General features: G+C 37.0%; 1 protein-coding gene across 3 annotated transcripts; it reads right to left on the bottom strand.

The window, feature by feature from the left end:
* Positions 1–837: 837 nt before the first annotated feature.
* Positions 838–16,026, bottom strand: crtc1a (CREB regulated transcription coactivator 1a). 3 transcript variants are annotated; one of them, XR_015867440.1, is made up of 16 exons: positions 15,846–16,026; positions 13,187–13,303; positions 12,520–12,639; positions 12,291–12,352; positions 10,664–10,761; positions 10,414–10,499; positions 10,297–10,337; positions 9,238–9,422; positions 9,012–9,133; positions 8,057–8,152; positions 7,831–7,929; positions 7,480–7,584; positions 5,279–5,353; positions 5,033–5,177; positions 3,764–4,068; positions 838–1,221 (listed from the first exon to the last, which is right to left on the bottom strand). XR_015867440.1 is itself a non-coding variant. In XM_088429345.1 (15 exons), exons 1-15 carry the CDS (start codon positions 15,969–15,971, stop codon positions 3,863–3,865), a joined length of 1,683 nt encoding a protein of 560 aa, XP_088285471.1. In that variant the 5' UTR covers positions 15,972–16,026; the 3' UTR covers positions 838–3,862. The 3 variants fall into 3 exon arrangements, 2 of the variants coding, with proteins under 2 accessions (XP_088285471.1, XP_088285472.1); XM_088429345.1 differs by having other exon boundaries at positions 838–4,068; XM_088429346.1 differs by having other exon boundaries at positions 838–4,068; positions 9,238–9,419.
* Positions 16,027–17,402: the final 1,376 nt, after the last annotated feature.

Raw genomic sequence — 17,402 nt, 5'->3', positions numbered from 1 at the left:
AGAAACAAGAAGTCAAATTAGCAACACTTGTTCAAACCGATATACTGTTGTGGAATTTTTGGTAAGACAAAGTGTCCTTTTGGGTTTCTTTTATTTGAAGCCTCAAATACACAAGTTTAACAGAGCAGCAAAGTGGCCCACAAAAGAGTGTGTAAGTAAAAGTGAAGATTCTTATTCATTCACACGGGAGTGAAAACCTGCAAGACGAAAAACAGCCCTTGAGTAGAAGTACAGGTAATTAAAACAAGAAGGGACGCAAATCCATGAAATACATTAAGTCAATGACAAAGTCGTCATTCTAGCTATGCTAAGAGTTCCCATGTATGTCAGGTGAAATTGTCTTTGCTAAAAATAACGCCAGGTGGTCAATGAATAATAAAATGTGATAGTAATACTTATTTTCCATTACAACACTTAATTGAATGAGTAAAAGTACAAACGAGGCTGCCGTGATTAACAGTGTCTTTTTTTTTATCTTTTGCATCACATTTGTGAACATAACACTCACGATTGCCACAAATGTAACTTGGAACTATTACCTACTCGTCACAAATAGTCAATACGTAGTATCTTTGTTCACTTTTGTCGTGAATGTTTTCTTGTACCGCTATTTTCCTACAGAGGGCGACAAAGATAAGACAAACTCCCAAATAACTGTACAATTAAACCAACGATCTCGAGCTCGCTTTCTTTTAAAGCACCAACAATTTTCCATTATTGCTGTGCATGAAAACGATTTTTTTATACATTTATTAATTTTTACATTTGTTGTGACCCCCCCCCCCCCCCAGACATCCACCTTAACAAAAATAAGAAAAACAGGCTTACAACTGTGAGTACTCGTATACACATGTATTCGTCTTAAAAATTCAATGTACACTTATTAATGCAAAGATACAAAGGCAGGAGTTGTCACAAACATACATGAGGTGCATATAAAACAAGCAACAGCTAATTTTGATACAGTTGGTCCAATTTGACCAGTCATTTATAATTAAAAAAAAAAAAAAATTGAAAGTTGTAATTTTAAAGGGTTAGGTTTTTAGGTAAGTAGATAGAGCACTGTACATAATAGTAAACAGCAAATAGTAGCAGCACAGTGCAGCCCTTTGCTGCAGCAATACATATGTGAAACATTTGGAATTGTGCCCGAGAAACCAAAATAAATTACATATCACAATATTGCTGCCAACAGATGAGCCATGGGTCGACATAGCTGTCCTAAAATGAACACAAAAAAATAATTAAAAGGTAAATTTTCATTGTCCTGAATTTATGATCGGACTTTTCATATCAAAGTGCACCTTCTGTAAGTGTAAAATGATTATTCAAATTCTTAAGGAAGTGGGAGTTGGCTCCTGATACTTATGTACAAAATATAGTCAAATAAAAGTCGATGAAACGACAATGATGGGAATAAAAGGGAAAACAGGTTTTAACATTGTGTAATTAAAAAAATAAATGTCTGTCCGTCACAAAAGTGGCATCAGAACAGGTGTGTGTAAACCTTTGATACACACTCTAGTCTAGACGAACAAGAATGAGCTCAAAGAAAACGGACCTTGTCTGAGCATAAAAAATCATGTCATCGCAGCATGTTATTTCACTGTGCGTTTTGTTACGTTGCCAGAAGAATGCATCAAACACAAAGCAAGATACAAAGCACATCGGGTTTACAACAATAATAAAAGAAGTGCAGATTGTACCATAGATCACAATATAAACTCATAGTACAGACAGTTCCGCAACTGACTGACATTTTTCAAACTTAAGTTAAACACCTGGCTCGCGACAACAATTTTATGAAAAACAAAAAAGCTGTGAAAGGCAGCTGAAATCAAGTCAGTCATGCAGTCACAAAATTATCACAATTAATAAAACATTTGTCCATTTTCTATAGCCGATTCTCCTCACTAGTTTTGCTAGCTTGCTGGTGTCTATGAATGCAAAAATTTGAATGCAACTAAATTTTAGAAAGTGAGCATTCCAATGGCCGTCAGGTAGACTGTCATTCAATCAAAATCGTCATTTTCATTTATGTTGCATGAAAGTATCAGTGAAATATGTAGAAAATGTAATAATTATGAAAGGTAATGCCACAAAATGTCATGATGTAAATTACCTTTTGAAAGCCTTAAAATGTACTTTTTTTATACCATCTACGTTTGTCTGCGTATTTGAATTCCCAGAATTATTTATTCTCCGATATAAGAACGTTGACGACTCAAGTTCGCATAATATGATGCAATACAAGTGACCCGACTAAAGACCTTCTTGAAATGCCAGTTGTTGTTCGGATGATTTATTTGCTTTGACTTGTGAGCATGTAGAGAGACAATATAATAACACTTGCAGACATCTATTATTTATCCTAAAGAGGAAATTATTTATATTAATTGCACTGAATCAAGCAGTGAAAGTCATCTTGGATTATGTCAGCATTGAGATAACATAGTGCCCCCTGATGGCCAAGTTAGGGATATTACAATAGGCCACATTGCATTTTCATGACATACAAACCGTTGAATTCGAAAAGAATTGAACTTGTATGTCAAAACACCCCTGTGTAAAAAAAAAAAAAAGAGTCTCTTAATCTAGTGTTTTATGCAAAAGCATAGAGCGAGACAAGTCATTGAAATGCAAACCCAGTTGCAAAAAGAGAATATTAAACAGAAAATATTAAACATAAAGCATCCTATTTTGGGGTTACAGTAGAGATCTGTTCACAAAAATAAATCATTAACTTAATTATGAATAAATAGTTGTCCACAAAAATGATCAACATAAAGTGACAGAGCTGTTCTCAATAAGAAATAATTATTAAATATTTGTCCTCGGAAAAATATTCAACCTAAAGTGACCTCTTTTGGGATCATTGTAGAAATCTGTTCACAAAAATACCTCATTAACTTGACAGGTAACGAGAGGTGGCACATAAATTGAGTCAAAGCATTCTGGTATTGGGGGATCTGGCTTTTTACAAAAATGAAACTGAATAACCTATTGAACATAAAATTTGTTTTATGAACTTATATTTTCCTGAAACAATTCATTCAATAATTATTTTTCAATGATTTTTGCATGTGTTTGTTATATTTCAAATCTCGAGTATCCCCTGAAGTTCCTTCAAGTACCCTCAGACCCTCATTTGAAACCACTGTTCTCGAGCAATCAAGAGTGCAATTTGTATCTAGGCAATTTTTTCCCCCCAGTCTTAAAAACATCAAAATACATACTGTATTGCACGGTCTTTGTATAAGAAATGATTTCTACGCAAGGGTCTAAAAAGTTCATATCTATCATTTTGCAGTCCTTAAATCAATGCTGTGTTTTGCACAGGTCATCTGAGTAATGGACTCAACTCATAATCTATACATGGAGGTTAAAAACAACATGAGAAACACGTCATTTGTTTATGGTGTACTTGGAAGGCCAAATGCAAAAGCTTATCTTGTGATATACTCTGGATGATGTCATTACGGATTGAGCGGTCTTTGCATGTACAGGTATTGTAAATATGGAGCTCCAAAAGCAAAAACAAGGATGCACAGTGATTACTGAGAGTTTATGCAAGACCAACGGGATCCCTGTCAATCTAATCTGCCCTGGGACAAAATATGTATTGGGACAGTGTCTTCGTCCAATCACATTTGAAATTTGGCTATTGTGAGCATTTTCCCATCCTCTTGATTGGCCGGCTCAGAGCATTTTAAATAAATGAAAAAAAGTGTGCGATCGGCAGAAGCGCAAACAGAATTCGTACCTTGTGCCTTTCTGAATGTTGACACTTTTTCCGAAGCTGGGGGGGGGGGGGGTATTCCCATGGGAGTCAACCTGGCAAGTTGGCGTACGAGCGATTCTCTCAGAGGCGATCCAGTCGAAAGGCGTCCTCTGTGGCCGGGTCGGCCAGCACCACGTGCGGGTCATTGAGCATGTGCAGGCCATCGAGTGTCAGCGGCTCGATTTTGAGGTCGTCCAGCGGGAACTGATCGTCTGCGTCGAAGCTGACGTCCGTTGACAGCGAGTCGCTTAAGTCAGGAGGCAGGCTGGGAGGGGACTCGCCGCTCACTGGACAAAACATAAAGGGACCAAGGTGAACCACCTCCTTGGCGCTTTTTTGATGACTTTTCTAAACGTTTGTTGTGGCTGCGTTCATCTCAGCAAAAGGGATGAAGAAGTCTCTGGAGAAAGTGCGTGTGAATGCTAAAAGCGGAATGAAAAAATTAGGGAAGAAAATTAAAATGATTATGAATTATATTGAGCAATATGAAATCAAGTGGGGAGATACTGAATGATTTTTGTTTTTAATTTGTGGAAGACGATTGTAGAAATGAGATGGAAAATTTGATATTGGAAAGGTTTTATTCTGCCAAAAAGTGTGTACAATAGAGAATAAAAAAACATGTGATAAGCTAAACAATTTAATGTTAGAACGGGTCAAATCTACAAAAATTGTAGAAATTTGAGGGGGAAAGCAACAAAAAAATGCTAATTTTTAAAAATATTTTCAAAATAATTTGTGATGCAGATTAGCCGAGTTGAATCTGGGAAAAACCCCAAAGATCAAAATGTTCATCTTATTCCTATCATAAAAAAAAAATGTCAGGGATAAGATGAACAATTTAATGTTGAAATTACTTGAATCTGCCAAAGTGTGGAAATAAAAAAAAATATATTAAAGTTTGTTTTTTATTTTGAAAGTAATTTGCGCTAAACTTAAACAATTTAAAAGTGAACCTGGTTTAATGGGAACGCATCTTTTAAATCCTCATTGGGAATGAATGGGGATTTTTTTGGGTGAAAAATGTTGACTTGCGGGAAAACTGCCAAATTAGGAATGAGAAAATAGTCTAATTTATTTAAATCTATTTAGACATGTAGAATAAGTTGACTGATGAAATATGGTGGAATAAAAAGATATGTTAGATTTGTGGATGCTCTCACAGCGTTGAGAAAATGAAAATGAAAACTGGCTCTTAAGCCTTGCTGTGTTTCTGGAAGATTCCCAGTGTGCCGTACGGCAAAGGAGCACCTGTGAGAATGATGTTGGGGATGTTGCCATGACGACTGTAGCCGAGCTGCTGAGAGTCCCGGAGGTGAGCCATCAGCAGGCCATGGGAGCGGCTGAGCGCCGATGTCTGGCTGTTGGGTCTGTCTATCATGTTGAAGCGCTCCATCTGGCAGGAAGAAAGCGTACGGCGGTGCACGCTTGTCAGACATCGCAAAAATATTTTCGAGGACCCCCGTCGGGAAGCGTTTTATCGTTGAAGCAGCGTACCTGTTGCGAGAGATCGCTGGATTGAATGGACGGAAGCTGCTGCTCTGCAAAGACGCTTCCCAGTATGGTGTTATGCTGCCCTCCCCAAAAATAAACAAAAAAACAAAAAACACGAGGTCAACATTGGATGCAGATATAATTAGCTTGATATCATACTTAATAAAAAAAACAAAAAACAAGCATATAGGCCTGCACAACATGTCAGCAGCACACACAAAAGTGCCATCATCAGATAACAAAAAAAGCACACAAACATTTAACGGTTTAAAAAATTCACAACAAAATATGGAAAAAAAAGTTATCTTTTTGATAAAAAAAGTAAAATATAATAAAATATAATGCCTTTTTGTCACTGCATAGCTGGTGTACAATGAAATTGGGATCACCGCTCAAGAGTGGTGCATTTTAAATGAAAAGGAAAAATAAATATATAGAATAAAACCGCAACCTTTTTACTTTCAAATGAAGTGCAAATGAAATGGAACATGAAGCAACTTATTGCTTAAGTGACTGCAAAATGTTAAATGCAGTTTTACATGTACAATATGTGCATTGTCACTGGTGATGCAATTTGGTTAGGGGGTAAAAAAAAAAAAAAAATGCAGGGGCTACATATTTGATAAGAGGTTGAGAAACACTTTGTTTTACAGTAGAAAAAAATATCTACAAGCGCAAAGTAGTTTTTTAACCTTGAATAAAGGATTGTAAAGTTGTGTATTTTATTGATTAAAAAGTCAACTGTTTTTAAGGTTTTTTTAAGTTTTTACCATTATGAGGATAAAGTCATTTTTGAAAGCTGCATAATTTCAAGATATTATGAAAGTAAAACTGCATTTTTTTTCAAGATGTGAAAGGACGAAATGACATGAGATGGGCAGTTGTGTGGGTGAATTCTGAAGACCGCCTATTAACTCATTTACTGCCATTGACGGCTATAGACGTCAATGATAAATGTTAACTAGGCTGGCGGCGAATAAGTTAATTTTTCAAATTTTCACTTCTCATCACTGGTTTATATCAAAGAATAAAAATCAATCTATTGCGGTAAATAACCGACTTTCTTGTGGAACAATATTTAACTCATTCATTGCCAATGACGGCTGTAGACCTCAAAATCCATTTTTACCAGACTGGCAGTCAATGTGTTCAAATGACCATTTAATCTTCTCGGAAATATTCAAGTTTTTTTCCTCTTATCCTATTAGCTTTGAAATCTCACATCTGGACAAAGCAGCAACAGAACCTTCTTACAGCCTTGTAATGTACCAGTAATTAGATCATTGCCTCAACCAGAGCCTCCCTCCTAGTGGGTGTGCGCGTGTGTGTGTGTGTGTGTGTGTGTGTGAGTGTGTGTGTGTGTCAGATGTCCCCTATGGGCTGCACCATGTGACATGGAACCAGCATGACAGTTGTGGTTTAGCCTGCAGTCAGAACAGGAAACGATGTTCTAATGCACACTCCTCAACCATTATGTAAACGTAAAGGTTCATTCAAAACAAAAAAACATCCTCCATCTTTTTACTTTGCATTTAAATATGTTCATTTGTAATTTAATTCTATAGCGGCAGTAGATATAAACCTTCGTTAATTCGTATTTTTTACAAATCTAGGCTGGTCGCGCGGGGTGGTAGATTCTAATCAACAAGATGTGTTTAATTTGGGCGTGCTGTTCAGATCTAAATGCTTCATCCAGCAAAGCCAGGCTCAATTTGTCAACATCCAACTGGGAGAATGATTAATATGCACGCGCACAAAAAAAAAAGCTTCCATGGGGATTACAATTTCCTGTTGATGTGCCTAAAATCTCCCTTGCTTGTGTAAAACCGCTTTCATATTCTCGGGGGTATTAGTCAGGGGATACAGAGAAGCACAAATCGGCAAGCGAGAAAGCGACATCAACGCATCACAAATCGATCTGGGCTCAACAGAAATTGGTTTCCAGTACAGTATTTTTGAAATGGTTGACATGAAATGGTGTTTTTTTTGATGCACCGGTATATTTAATCGAATACAAAAAACAAACATTTGTAAACAGACTTTAAGTTGGGGCTTCTCAAACTCAGTTTGAGACCACTTTCCTTTAGACTCAGAGGCTGCTTTACTGAATCCGAACCACTTTTTGCCCAGATCCGTTGTAATGATCGATAAAGCCGCTAGAGGGCAGCCACAGACTAGCATCTGATCGATTACTAGGCCCTTACTTGTGGAGAACCTCCAGGTGAGAAGCCTTGGTTGGAGATGGGGGATGTGGGAGATTGATTTGCAGACGATTCCACCCTACTGCGGTATTGTTGGAGTGGGTCGGCCTGATACAAAAACACACATGCCCAGTTAGCCACAAAAGTTTAAAAATAAGGATTTTGAAAGCACTCTACTTGGGAAGCGTCTAGCTGCATTCACCTGTGACAACAGAACCGGGTCACAAAGTGATGTGATCGTCTCTCATGTTTTAATTGTTTGCCCACCCCCATAAAAAATAAAACAAATTCAGACGCTTGTTACAATGTTCTATCAACTGGATAGTTTTAGGAAGAACCGGAAGGGTACCTTACCGTGTTCAAGTCCAACCTCATGTTGCCATGTGATGATATCTGACTGTGTAATGGGTCACAGGAACTCATGCACACTGGCATCTGCATCGCACTTCTTTGCTGGGGAAAAAAAAAAAAAAATCAACACCTTTGATCTCCGGGCTGCTTTTTAATTGGCTATCACTATTTCACTTGTGTGAATCGGCACACCGCAGACAGCAAGATAAAACGTGAGAGAGAAACTAACAGGCTGGTTCTGGTGCGTGTGGGATGATGGAGGTTGAGTGCTGAAGAAGGCGTACTGGGACAACTGCTGCTCAAGGTTCATGGCGTTGATTGCAACCTGGAAGCAGCCAGATAACAAAACAGAAGATGGTGAGGATTTTTGGCGGAGAAAAATAATTGGCTAATATTAAAAATGATAAGGAATAAATAGGTGACAATTATTTGCAGATTTTTGCTATTCACTACCTGGTACCTATTACCAGCAAATAGTAAATATCTTGCTTTTTTTTTTTTAAGGTTCACAAAATGCATTGTGTGGCACAATCACTGGTTACAAGGACATTCATTTTTGTTATAATAATAGTTGAATGGGTGTCTTATAAAATAGAGTAGTGCCGCTCTGATTGTTGCATATTTAACAAATACAGTATATTCTATTTATTTATTACATGCATAATCAATACAATACATATTTCAGATAAAAATCATAGTTTTACACAGTTAATTTGTTATTTTCAGTGACCTTAGTTTGGTATTGAACACATTTATGCTTAATTTGCTGTATGTTGCACACTATATTTTATCATTTTAGTTTTTTTCTTTGAGGTTGTGTGTAAAGTAGTGAGATCTAGGTCAGTTTGTCGCGCATCTTCCACCTACTCATTGCTTATCAAAATTAGGATTTGTTTAGTTTTAAATAACAGGGCCACATAAAGAATGAGCTCATCAACAAATTTCATAAGATATATCAAATAAAACACGGTTATGGTTTTGATTTATGCGTGTTAAATAATGACACCGGTGTTACTTAAACACAACTGCTGTAAATAGCCAGAGTACGTAAAGGTAAAAAGTTAAAATAATGGGCAAATATCAGTCATTTGGCCGATTGTTTTTGTTTGAGTCAAGCCCTACTTGTCATATTCATTTTGTAGAATGACAACGTTGTATAAGATGACAAGAGTTGTTGCGCGTACTTGAGAAAGAGGGAGAGGTACGGATGTTGCAGAGCGCTGTTGAAGGTTAAGAATGCGAGGATCGGCGTTGTCCTGCTCAGACGACGTCGCCATGGTTACCGTGGACCGAGAGGCGTTCACTCCTAGCAGGCATATAAAAACAATGGCACCAAAATACCATTTTCAACAGCACTCACACAACAAACTCAACACTGTGCAGTGCAGGTGTTGATGACTATTTTGCCACCTTGTGTCTTATCCAGCATTTGCGAAGTATTGGCAGAAGAAGGCAAGAGGAGGGCAGCTGCGTGGTTCGAGTCCAGAGGGGAGGAAAGCGGAGGAGGGAAGCGGATGGCGGACAGGTCGGGAAGAGAACCGCCTGTGTTGTGAGCAACCGGTTTGAGATGCTGTTCCGCTGATGGAAAGATGCTGCTGAGAAACACAAATGGTAGGATTGAAATCCACATGCAGCATCAATTCAAGAAGACATGGCAACACTGGGCTGAACCATTTGGAAAAATCACTCCTGTAAATAGTAAATTCTAATCCATGAAAAATCTTAAAAGACTTTCAGGTGTAACGCTAGACTGCGCGCATATCTAGTTACTAATTAAGATATATAGAAGTCACATTTCTCAACATAATATCAACGAGGGATGTTTGCTATCACATTGGTTCAGATCCTCACCAGTATGGAGTAATCCACTTTTGAGTAGTCACCAATTCTGATACCAAATACCAATACCACGAATACTTTTCATTGGGGTGTAATTAATCATTTGGTTGGCTGATTAAATTGGTCTTTCAAATTACTATACTTCCAAAATAATTGGCCAAATAGCCAACAATACTCGCCAATTGTTTTAACTTTTTATCTTATCGTACTCATTACTTATTTTTTACTAATATTTTTTTACTCAAACGGTCGATTAATCAGTAACTGGTATTTTTTTTCTGCCAAAAATCATCACCGCACTCCAAAAATCCAAGTATTGATACTAATAGAACTAAAGAAACACCAAAAGAAATGATTTTAAAGAAAGAGACACCTACTATTTACTTTTTTCTTTCAATTTCATGAAAATAATGGCCATTTTCTTTAAATTAGTTAATTCTAGGTCATAAAGCCATTCCAAGAGAGCAGTATAGGCCCAGTGTGTATCGTAGGGATGGGCGAGTACCGATACTTGGCACCGCCAATCCCTAATCCCGACCAAAAAAAAAAAATCTTTTTTTTCTGACCGATCTCCCACTGTGACACAATTTCTTCTAAACAGTAACAGAATAACAGAACCGCAGAACTCACTGGATTCCAGGCACTTCATATGATTTGGATCTTGAAACATCCTAAACAAAGAAAATATGACGTAACGCTTAATCAGAGTAAAACTAGCATGAAATACAAAACGTGTAGAAAATGCACCTTTTTGCATTCCCACGTTTGTTTTTGCTTTTCTTCTTTAACGTCCTCTTTGACAAGTTGAGATCCTGGTACCGTTAGTAGCAAAACTACAAAAGAAGCAGAAGAAGGCATAAAACTCACTCGGGATGTGTCGCCCCCTAGCTACTCTTTTCAAAGAGAATAAAGCATGGACTGCCGAAATATAATAAAAGTGTAATGCTTACTCGCTGTCGACATAAGAAAAAAACTGTTTTATGAGCGCTGCACGTACCTTGTTTGGGCTGGAGCTCCTGTGATCTACCAGAGAAGGAGGCCTGCTCCCCGGGTGCTGATAATGTGCTCTGGTGAAGCGCCGAGTCCGAGTTTGCCCTGCAACACAAGCAGACGAAACCAAATCAGGGCCTGCGTTTAAGTTGCATTGGTGCCCATTTTTCATTTATTGGCATTATTTTTTGACATTATTTATGGTAAATGGACTTTCACTGGGGGTTCAGTGTCTTGCTCAAGGACACTTCGACACGGCCTTGACGGCCGGGGGATCGAACCCGCAGCCTCTGAGCCGGGAGACGACCACTCTACCACCGAGCCATGCCGCCCACAACATAAGACGATATTTATGTGTTTGGCTAGAGGAGTGTCTAAAAGTGGCTGGTACTAAATGAATTAAGTACTCAAATGATCAAACTCTTTTGGTAAATAACTACTAAAGTAATCCATTATCTTAAACATTAATGTAACAAATTATTTTAGGTAATTAAATAATCGATTACTTTGTAACCCTAGTATTATTACCTAAAGTAATCAGATTAGTCTTAACTACCTGGAGTAATCAATTATTTTAGTACCTAAAGTAATCAGTAACTGAAGTACTATTAACCAAAAGTAATCAATTAGTACTTGATTATGTAAAGTAATTAGTAGGATATACTAAGTTGTAACCCATATAAAACACTGTAAAAAATGTTTCAAAGTTGTTGAAAGTTGATTTATATTGCTTTTTTCTTTTGTTAATGTTAAAAGGATACAGGCTTGGGTATACATATACAATTTTCATCAATAAGTGTCGAGTGGGGGGTGCGTAAAGTTTTCTCTTTCCTAAAGGGGGCTTGGCCAAATGTACCTAAAGTAATTGATTACATTAGTACTTTGTTCATTATTTACTTCAATCTTAATGCACCAGCCATTTTAGACTCTCCTAAAAAAACGGGGACTTGAATGTCTGGATAAAAAAGTAAAAATATGTCTTTGGGATTGAATGAGTTAAAGGGGAAGTCAACCCCCAAATGTTCTTTTCAGTTATACGCTATATGCCATGTCATTTTGATTTGATTATTGTTTGTGGGATATGAATAAGTGCACCCATTTTGGTGCATCTCTGGGGTCGGCCATTTTGTCACATCCTGTCGACTGACAATGAAATTGCATTTGCTCCGGGTACAACCAATCACAGATCACCAGTTGCCCTTGCGCAACTGTGATGCCGTTTTTAGTCGACAGTCACTAACAAAATGGTCATCCCCGAGATGGCGTTTGCTTTTTACGTCATCTTCCACGAACACAGTATTAATCGCAATCATGCAATTTGACTCACGGGTTGCACAGAATATTTTCTTACAAACAAAAAAATCTTTGGGCTGACTTCCCCTTTAAGTGATCCAAATTCAGTATGACTGTGTATGGCAAAATGTTACCATTTTACTTTTTATGTTCCAATGGAATCATTATTTTCCCATATTTATGTCAATAAATTGGAACTGTACATTATTTGACAGTGTGTTTAATTTGAGAAATGATGTTTTGGCAGCTGTAATTCCTGGAGAGGAAACACGAGGGATTTACTCCGCTGACCGTACAAAGAGCGCAAAGGATGACACGCAATCGCGCCCGGAGCCGCTTACCTCCTCCAGCTGCTATCAGGTGGCGCTGACAAATACACCGAGCCATACGGACAGCTGTCAATGTGACGCTAAAGGATTAAGAAAAAGTTGAGAAACAAGTCTTGTTGTACAATAAATGTTTGTTGTTTATTATTTTGATCAAAATCACAATCGCCCAGCCCTACTGATATATATATATATATATGTGGTGGTTTCCCATATGTTATTGGAACAATTCTGCAAAGGATATTTGGCGTCCATGTTTGTCAACAGCCAAGGGGTTCCAATGGGTCGAAGTGATTCGGTTGCGGTAGACTCTGTCCACCAGGCCGTGGTGTCGCGAGGACCTGTTCACGTCCGCCCCTGAATTCTAATGACAGCATAATTAGGAAAATCTTCACAAACCAGCTTTTTTTCAGGGTCTTCAGGGTTAGACGTCATGACATCTTTGTTGTAAATTGAGATGAAATCAACAGGAAGTAATAAGTGAGCATTATTATTTTCGTCAGGGGGTGGGGCCCGGGGGGGGGGGGGGGGGGTGCTGTAGGAAGTGTAATTGCAATGAAATAAGAATTGGCATCATATGTTTTTTTTTTACTTCAGGCACTTAGATGCACTAAGTATTTTTTTTCAGTTTTAGACTAACCTGTAACTTGTATAAACATTGTAAAAAAGTAGTTCACCATTGTTGAAAGTTGATTTATATTGCTTTTCTCCATATTAAAAAGGATATACCTTTAGGTAAACTTATACAATTTATATAAATAATAATTAAGGTTTTTTTTCTTTCCCAGGAGGGATTTTCCAAAAATGAATTGAGAATCACTGCATCAGACCATGTGAAAGTGTAGCTTTATTTGTGGATGGCTCGTGTTCATGGCGGTAGCAAAAAAGACCGCAAAAAAAAAGTAGCTGACCTGAAAAGAAAAATCAGCAGTGCCGTTTCCAATCTGATTGACATTTGGTAACGATCCTCCGTAGTACTGGCCATGGTTCGGTCCTAACTGTAAATAAGGAGTCGTCTGCAACTTGAGCTGAAAGCGAATCACAACAAAAAAATATTGATGAGGAAACAAAACTATTTACAAGCACAATTGATGACAGCAATATGTGATAAAACACGCAATGCAAATTCTGAAGGTGCAGTCCCAGAAGGTCTTATTTTATTATTGATTTCCAAATGGAATCCACTTCTTTTTCCTCAAATCAATTTTCTTATTCAAGCTCACTTAAGACAGGGTAGAAAATCAAATAATAGCGACTTGGCCTGGTCACGATGTATTTAAATCCAGTTCCAATCTGAGAATTTATATCTCTGAAAACGTGGCTCTCTTGACAAAGGATTACACGTTAGAAGATATCTGGATCACAAAGAGGCTACTCCAAATCCTTCCAACCACAGATTTCAGAGAGAAAGAAACAAAGAGACATTACAATGGAACTTCTAATGCTGGGAAAAAAAACCCCACAGTAGTAAACTGACACTGAATTAGAATCATTTCAGAGTTAAACTGAGGCCACCAAACTCTGTTATCAACATGTTAACATTCTTAACTGTCATACAAGTATGAATAAAGGTTACAGTAAAATTAAAAAGACTAAAACTCCGCACCTTAATTTTGGCAAGTGATGGCATGTCTCGCATGACTTCATCTGGTGAAGACTTTTCTGATGTCTTGTGAGACATTTCAAGCGATGTTGCTATGTTAGAGCCCTATTTTACCCAAATATTTTGGTTACAATGCAAATTCAACTTTCTTGGCAATGATATATTGTATGCTCCCTTACAAGTCAAAACATGGTCTTCTGTTTTACGTTGCTTTTATGGAATAACGATTAAGCATAATAAACATCCTGTTTTCAGCCGATTAAGAAAGCTAAAATTTTATGGAGATCCGCCCCCCCTGCTGGCAATTGAAAATGACATCAAAGTGCCCATAGGCTCTCATTGCCAACATCATTTGAGCAAACACATAAAAATGATGACCCATGATGTTCGCAATGTGACCTTGGGGCTATTTAAATGGGGGGAAAAAAGCCTACTAGAACAAACAATATTTTTCTGCTGAATCAGATTGAGCTATTGTTTAACTTAAAATTGTCCAAAATCTTCTGAGTTCAGCCTTTTAACAGCAATTATAGATTTGTGTAGTTTGCCATGAAAGATAACTGATTATCCTTTTGGCTTAACGCACAATAAATAAACAAATGTCTGCTTTTACTTTGAAAAGCGATGACTGAACCAGTAATTCTGTTTCAAAAGATTTTTGTCACTTCTATCACGTGGCATTGGTGAATTATTGGTTAGTTGTTAATTTTTTTTTATTTTAATTTCACTAAACAATACTAAACAGTTATTGGTTAATATATTGGGAAAAGGGTTTTGCAATACAATTTTTGCAAAATAAAATACATCAGATAATTTTATGATATTATCATTAGAATAATCGATTCTGAACATTTTCGCTAGTACATAAAACACATCACTGTTTGAGGCATAAATACTATAATACTATAAATAGAGGCCATAATGTGTAGACTGAGCGACAGTCAAGGGATTTATCATAGAGGCCCGTATGCTTTCTGTGGCTTAAAATCCACATAATCTGCCAAGCTTCGTCTTTGCTGTGTGCCTGTCAATCATGCAACATGCACGGGCCACACCATGTGTCAGACAAGTTCACAAAATTCATGCTCGAATAGGTTTTATAGTAAAGGTTATGGATTTTTTTTTTGTTTTACTACAGGCACATTTTTATTAGGGATGTGTGAGTATCGATATCAGGTATCTCTGCAAAGGGCAATTTCAAAATAAACACACCTGGAAAATTGGACATCCATGCAATAGGTTTAGGGAGCTTTAATTTTGAAATTTTCGCTCGCACGTCTTGTCCTCGTGATTCTTTTTAACATATTACCAGTAACATATTACCATTAAAAAAAGTAAATCAATCAAGCTTGTAAGTGATACGGCCCAAATCGCTGGTAAATGATTTTTAAATTGTTTTTAGAGCCAGTTACAAATGTGTTTTTTATTAGGTTTTATTTTATTTTGTGGGGAAATGCTTTTATTGTTTACGTTTATATACTTTATAGTTTACGCCCAAATGCTGTATTTCCGATTTGAACATTTGCATTTTTTATTTTATTTCATTGTTCCACCCTCTTGTACAGCACTATTTTTCTATTAAAAAAAAAAACACGACATAACTTTAGTAGAGGTTTTGTCGTAGTTAGCGTTGTATAATGTGATTATTAATGACATCCTTGATCATTTCAACCGGGGTAACCGATTTGGGTAAATTTGAGACACGAGCTTGGTTATTGACCTATTTCACCTCAAGGTAGGAGTCAAGATAGCACGCCCCTTTGCTCCCACTCGCGTGGGACAAATACCGAATTAACTTTTACTTCTCTTCGCTGATGTCCGGTCACCATTTGACAAGTGCAGAACTTCCAACAGGAATGCGGTCAAATGCCCGCAAATGTCGTTTGTTTTTATTTACCTGCGTCTAACGGCAACACAAGTGAGGAGGGGGAGGCGGAAGATGTTGTCACCCAAAACGGCGCACTTACCCTGGTAGCCCGAGTAGTGCTGAGGTCTTTCATGAGTTCCTCAAACGCCGCCGTGCCTTGTGCTTGCTTTTGAGTATGTAAAGCAATCTTCTCGCTGAATTTCCGAGGATTGTTCGGAGTCGCCATGTTGCGCCGCTCTGCTGCTGCGCTTTTCGGAAACGCTCAGCGGCAAGTTCACCCTTGTCAGGAAAGACTACTTCCGGTTAGAGGATCATACCAAATTATTTGTGTATGTAGTATGTGACGATCATTTCTTTGAAGTTCGGGTCCAATTTGAGCAATTTTAACATTTGATATGAGTAAAAATACCCGAAATGTCATTATTTAATGTTGAAAATTGATTATCTTTCCTTCAATGACCCATACTAAAAATGAAATTATGAAATTAATGAAATTACCCATAAAAAAAATGAAATTATTATGATGCCATTTTAGCATTACAAGTGTGAGCACTAAGCCCTGTGTTAAAATGGAATTTACACCGTAAGAAGAAGAAAAAAAAAATATTTTTTCTAAATTGAAAACGAGGCAACGGATTACAATTTTGACAATTATGAAATGGAGACCTTTGTAATAATTCATTTAATATGAGTAGCTTTGAATTGAAAACAAAAGGGAATTAATAACTCAACAAAAATATTGAGTGATACGCAATTCATAAAAATTCTATATTTGTGAATAATATTACTATAAGTAATTCAATTACATAATCAAAATTGATTTAAAAAATAATTAATTACCTTTTCCTTTCTATTCAAAGCTACTCATATTAAATGAATATTTATTAAGGGTTTCGTTCATATTTACTCAAAACCAAGTTGTGAAATTTAATGGTGTACTGTAGATGGGTCAGATATCTAAAACTGGCAGTTTTTATATTTTGTATTTCATGTGTGTATTTTTCAAATATATTTCTTTCTATGGGTGAGTTCATATGAGAGTTTGAAAGGGTTGCAAGAACTGTCTGTTTTCACCATAATTCCATAATAAACCGATGGAAACGAAATCAGTGTTTCGTGGGAAAAACTGTGTGCTTTTATTTTATTAATAAATATGCGTGCTTCTGGTTTTATGTTAGCCAATTAAAGCAAGCTTAACAGATGATGATGATGAGCGTCTGTTGCGGACGGGGATGGTGTGGAGGCGCACTACACATCTGGACTGCAGAATCGAACTAATTAAGTCACGTTTGATTACAAAATCCGCTTGTAAATATCAAAGTGTAAACCTCACGTCATTACACTAACCGTTGTTAATTATTGTTGTTGTCTCTGCAAATACTGCCTTGATTTATGGGTAGTTCCAGGTCTCAAGGTGAACATGATTTTTTACTTCTTTTTTTTTAAGTCTTCGAAAAATAACCCTTCAAATACCACTAGAATGACTAATATTCAAATCAATCATGAAGAACGGCATAAATGAGATAAAGGTTGTCTCATGAAGTACCTGAATAAAGTTATAATATTATGAAAACCAAACTTTTCATAAAACAACGTTTTTGCTATAATGAGGATAAATGACCTACAAAGGTTTACATGACTAAGGTAATAATGGATA

This window comes from Hippichthys cyanospilos, chromosome 12 (genome assembly GCF_059441005.1).
Source record: "Hippichthys cyanospilos isolate Australia breed blue-spotted pipefish chromosome 12, RoL_Hcya_1.0, whole genome shotgun sequence".
NCBI classification, from domain to species: Eukaryota; Metazoa; Chordata; class Actinopteri; order Syngnathiformes; family Syngnathidae; genus Hippichthys; species Hippichthys cyanospilos.
This window is presented reverse-complemented; position numbering and strand designations above follow the sequence as displayed.

What these genes read in the sequence shown, in the direction of transcription:
- crtc1a (XM_088429345.1), bottom strand. Translation starts at nt 15,971, where the DNA reads ATGGCGACTCCGAACAATCCTCGGAAATTCAGCGAGAAGATTGCTTTA. An exon ending in CCTGATAGCAGCTGGAGGAG is followed by an intron (nt 10,762 to 12,290) that starts GTAAGCGGCTCC and finishes CTTGTGTTGCAG; the next exon opens with GGCAAACTCGGACTCGGCGC. An exon ending in TACCTCTCCCTCTTTCTCAA is followed by an intron (nt 8,153 to 9,011) that starts GTACGCGCAACA and finishes GGCTGCTTCCAG; the next exon opens with GTTGCAATCAACGCCATGAA.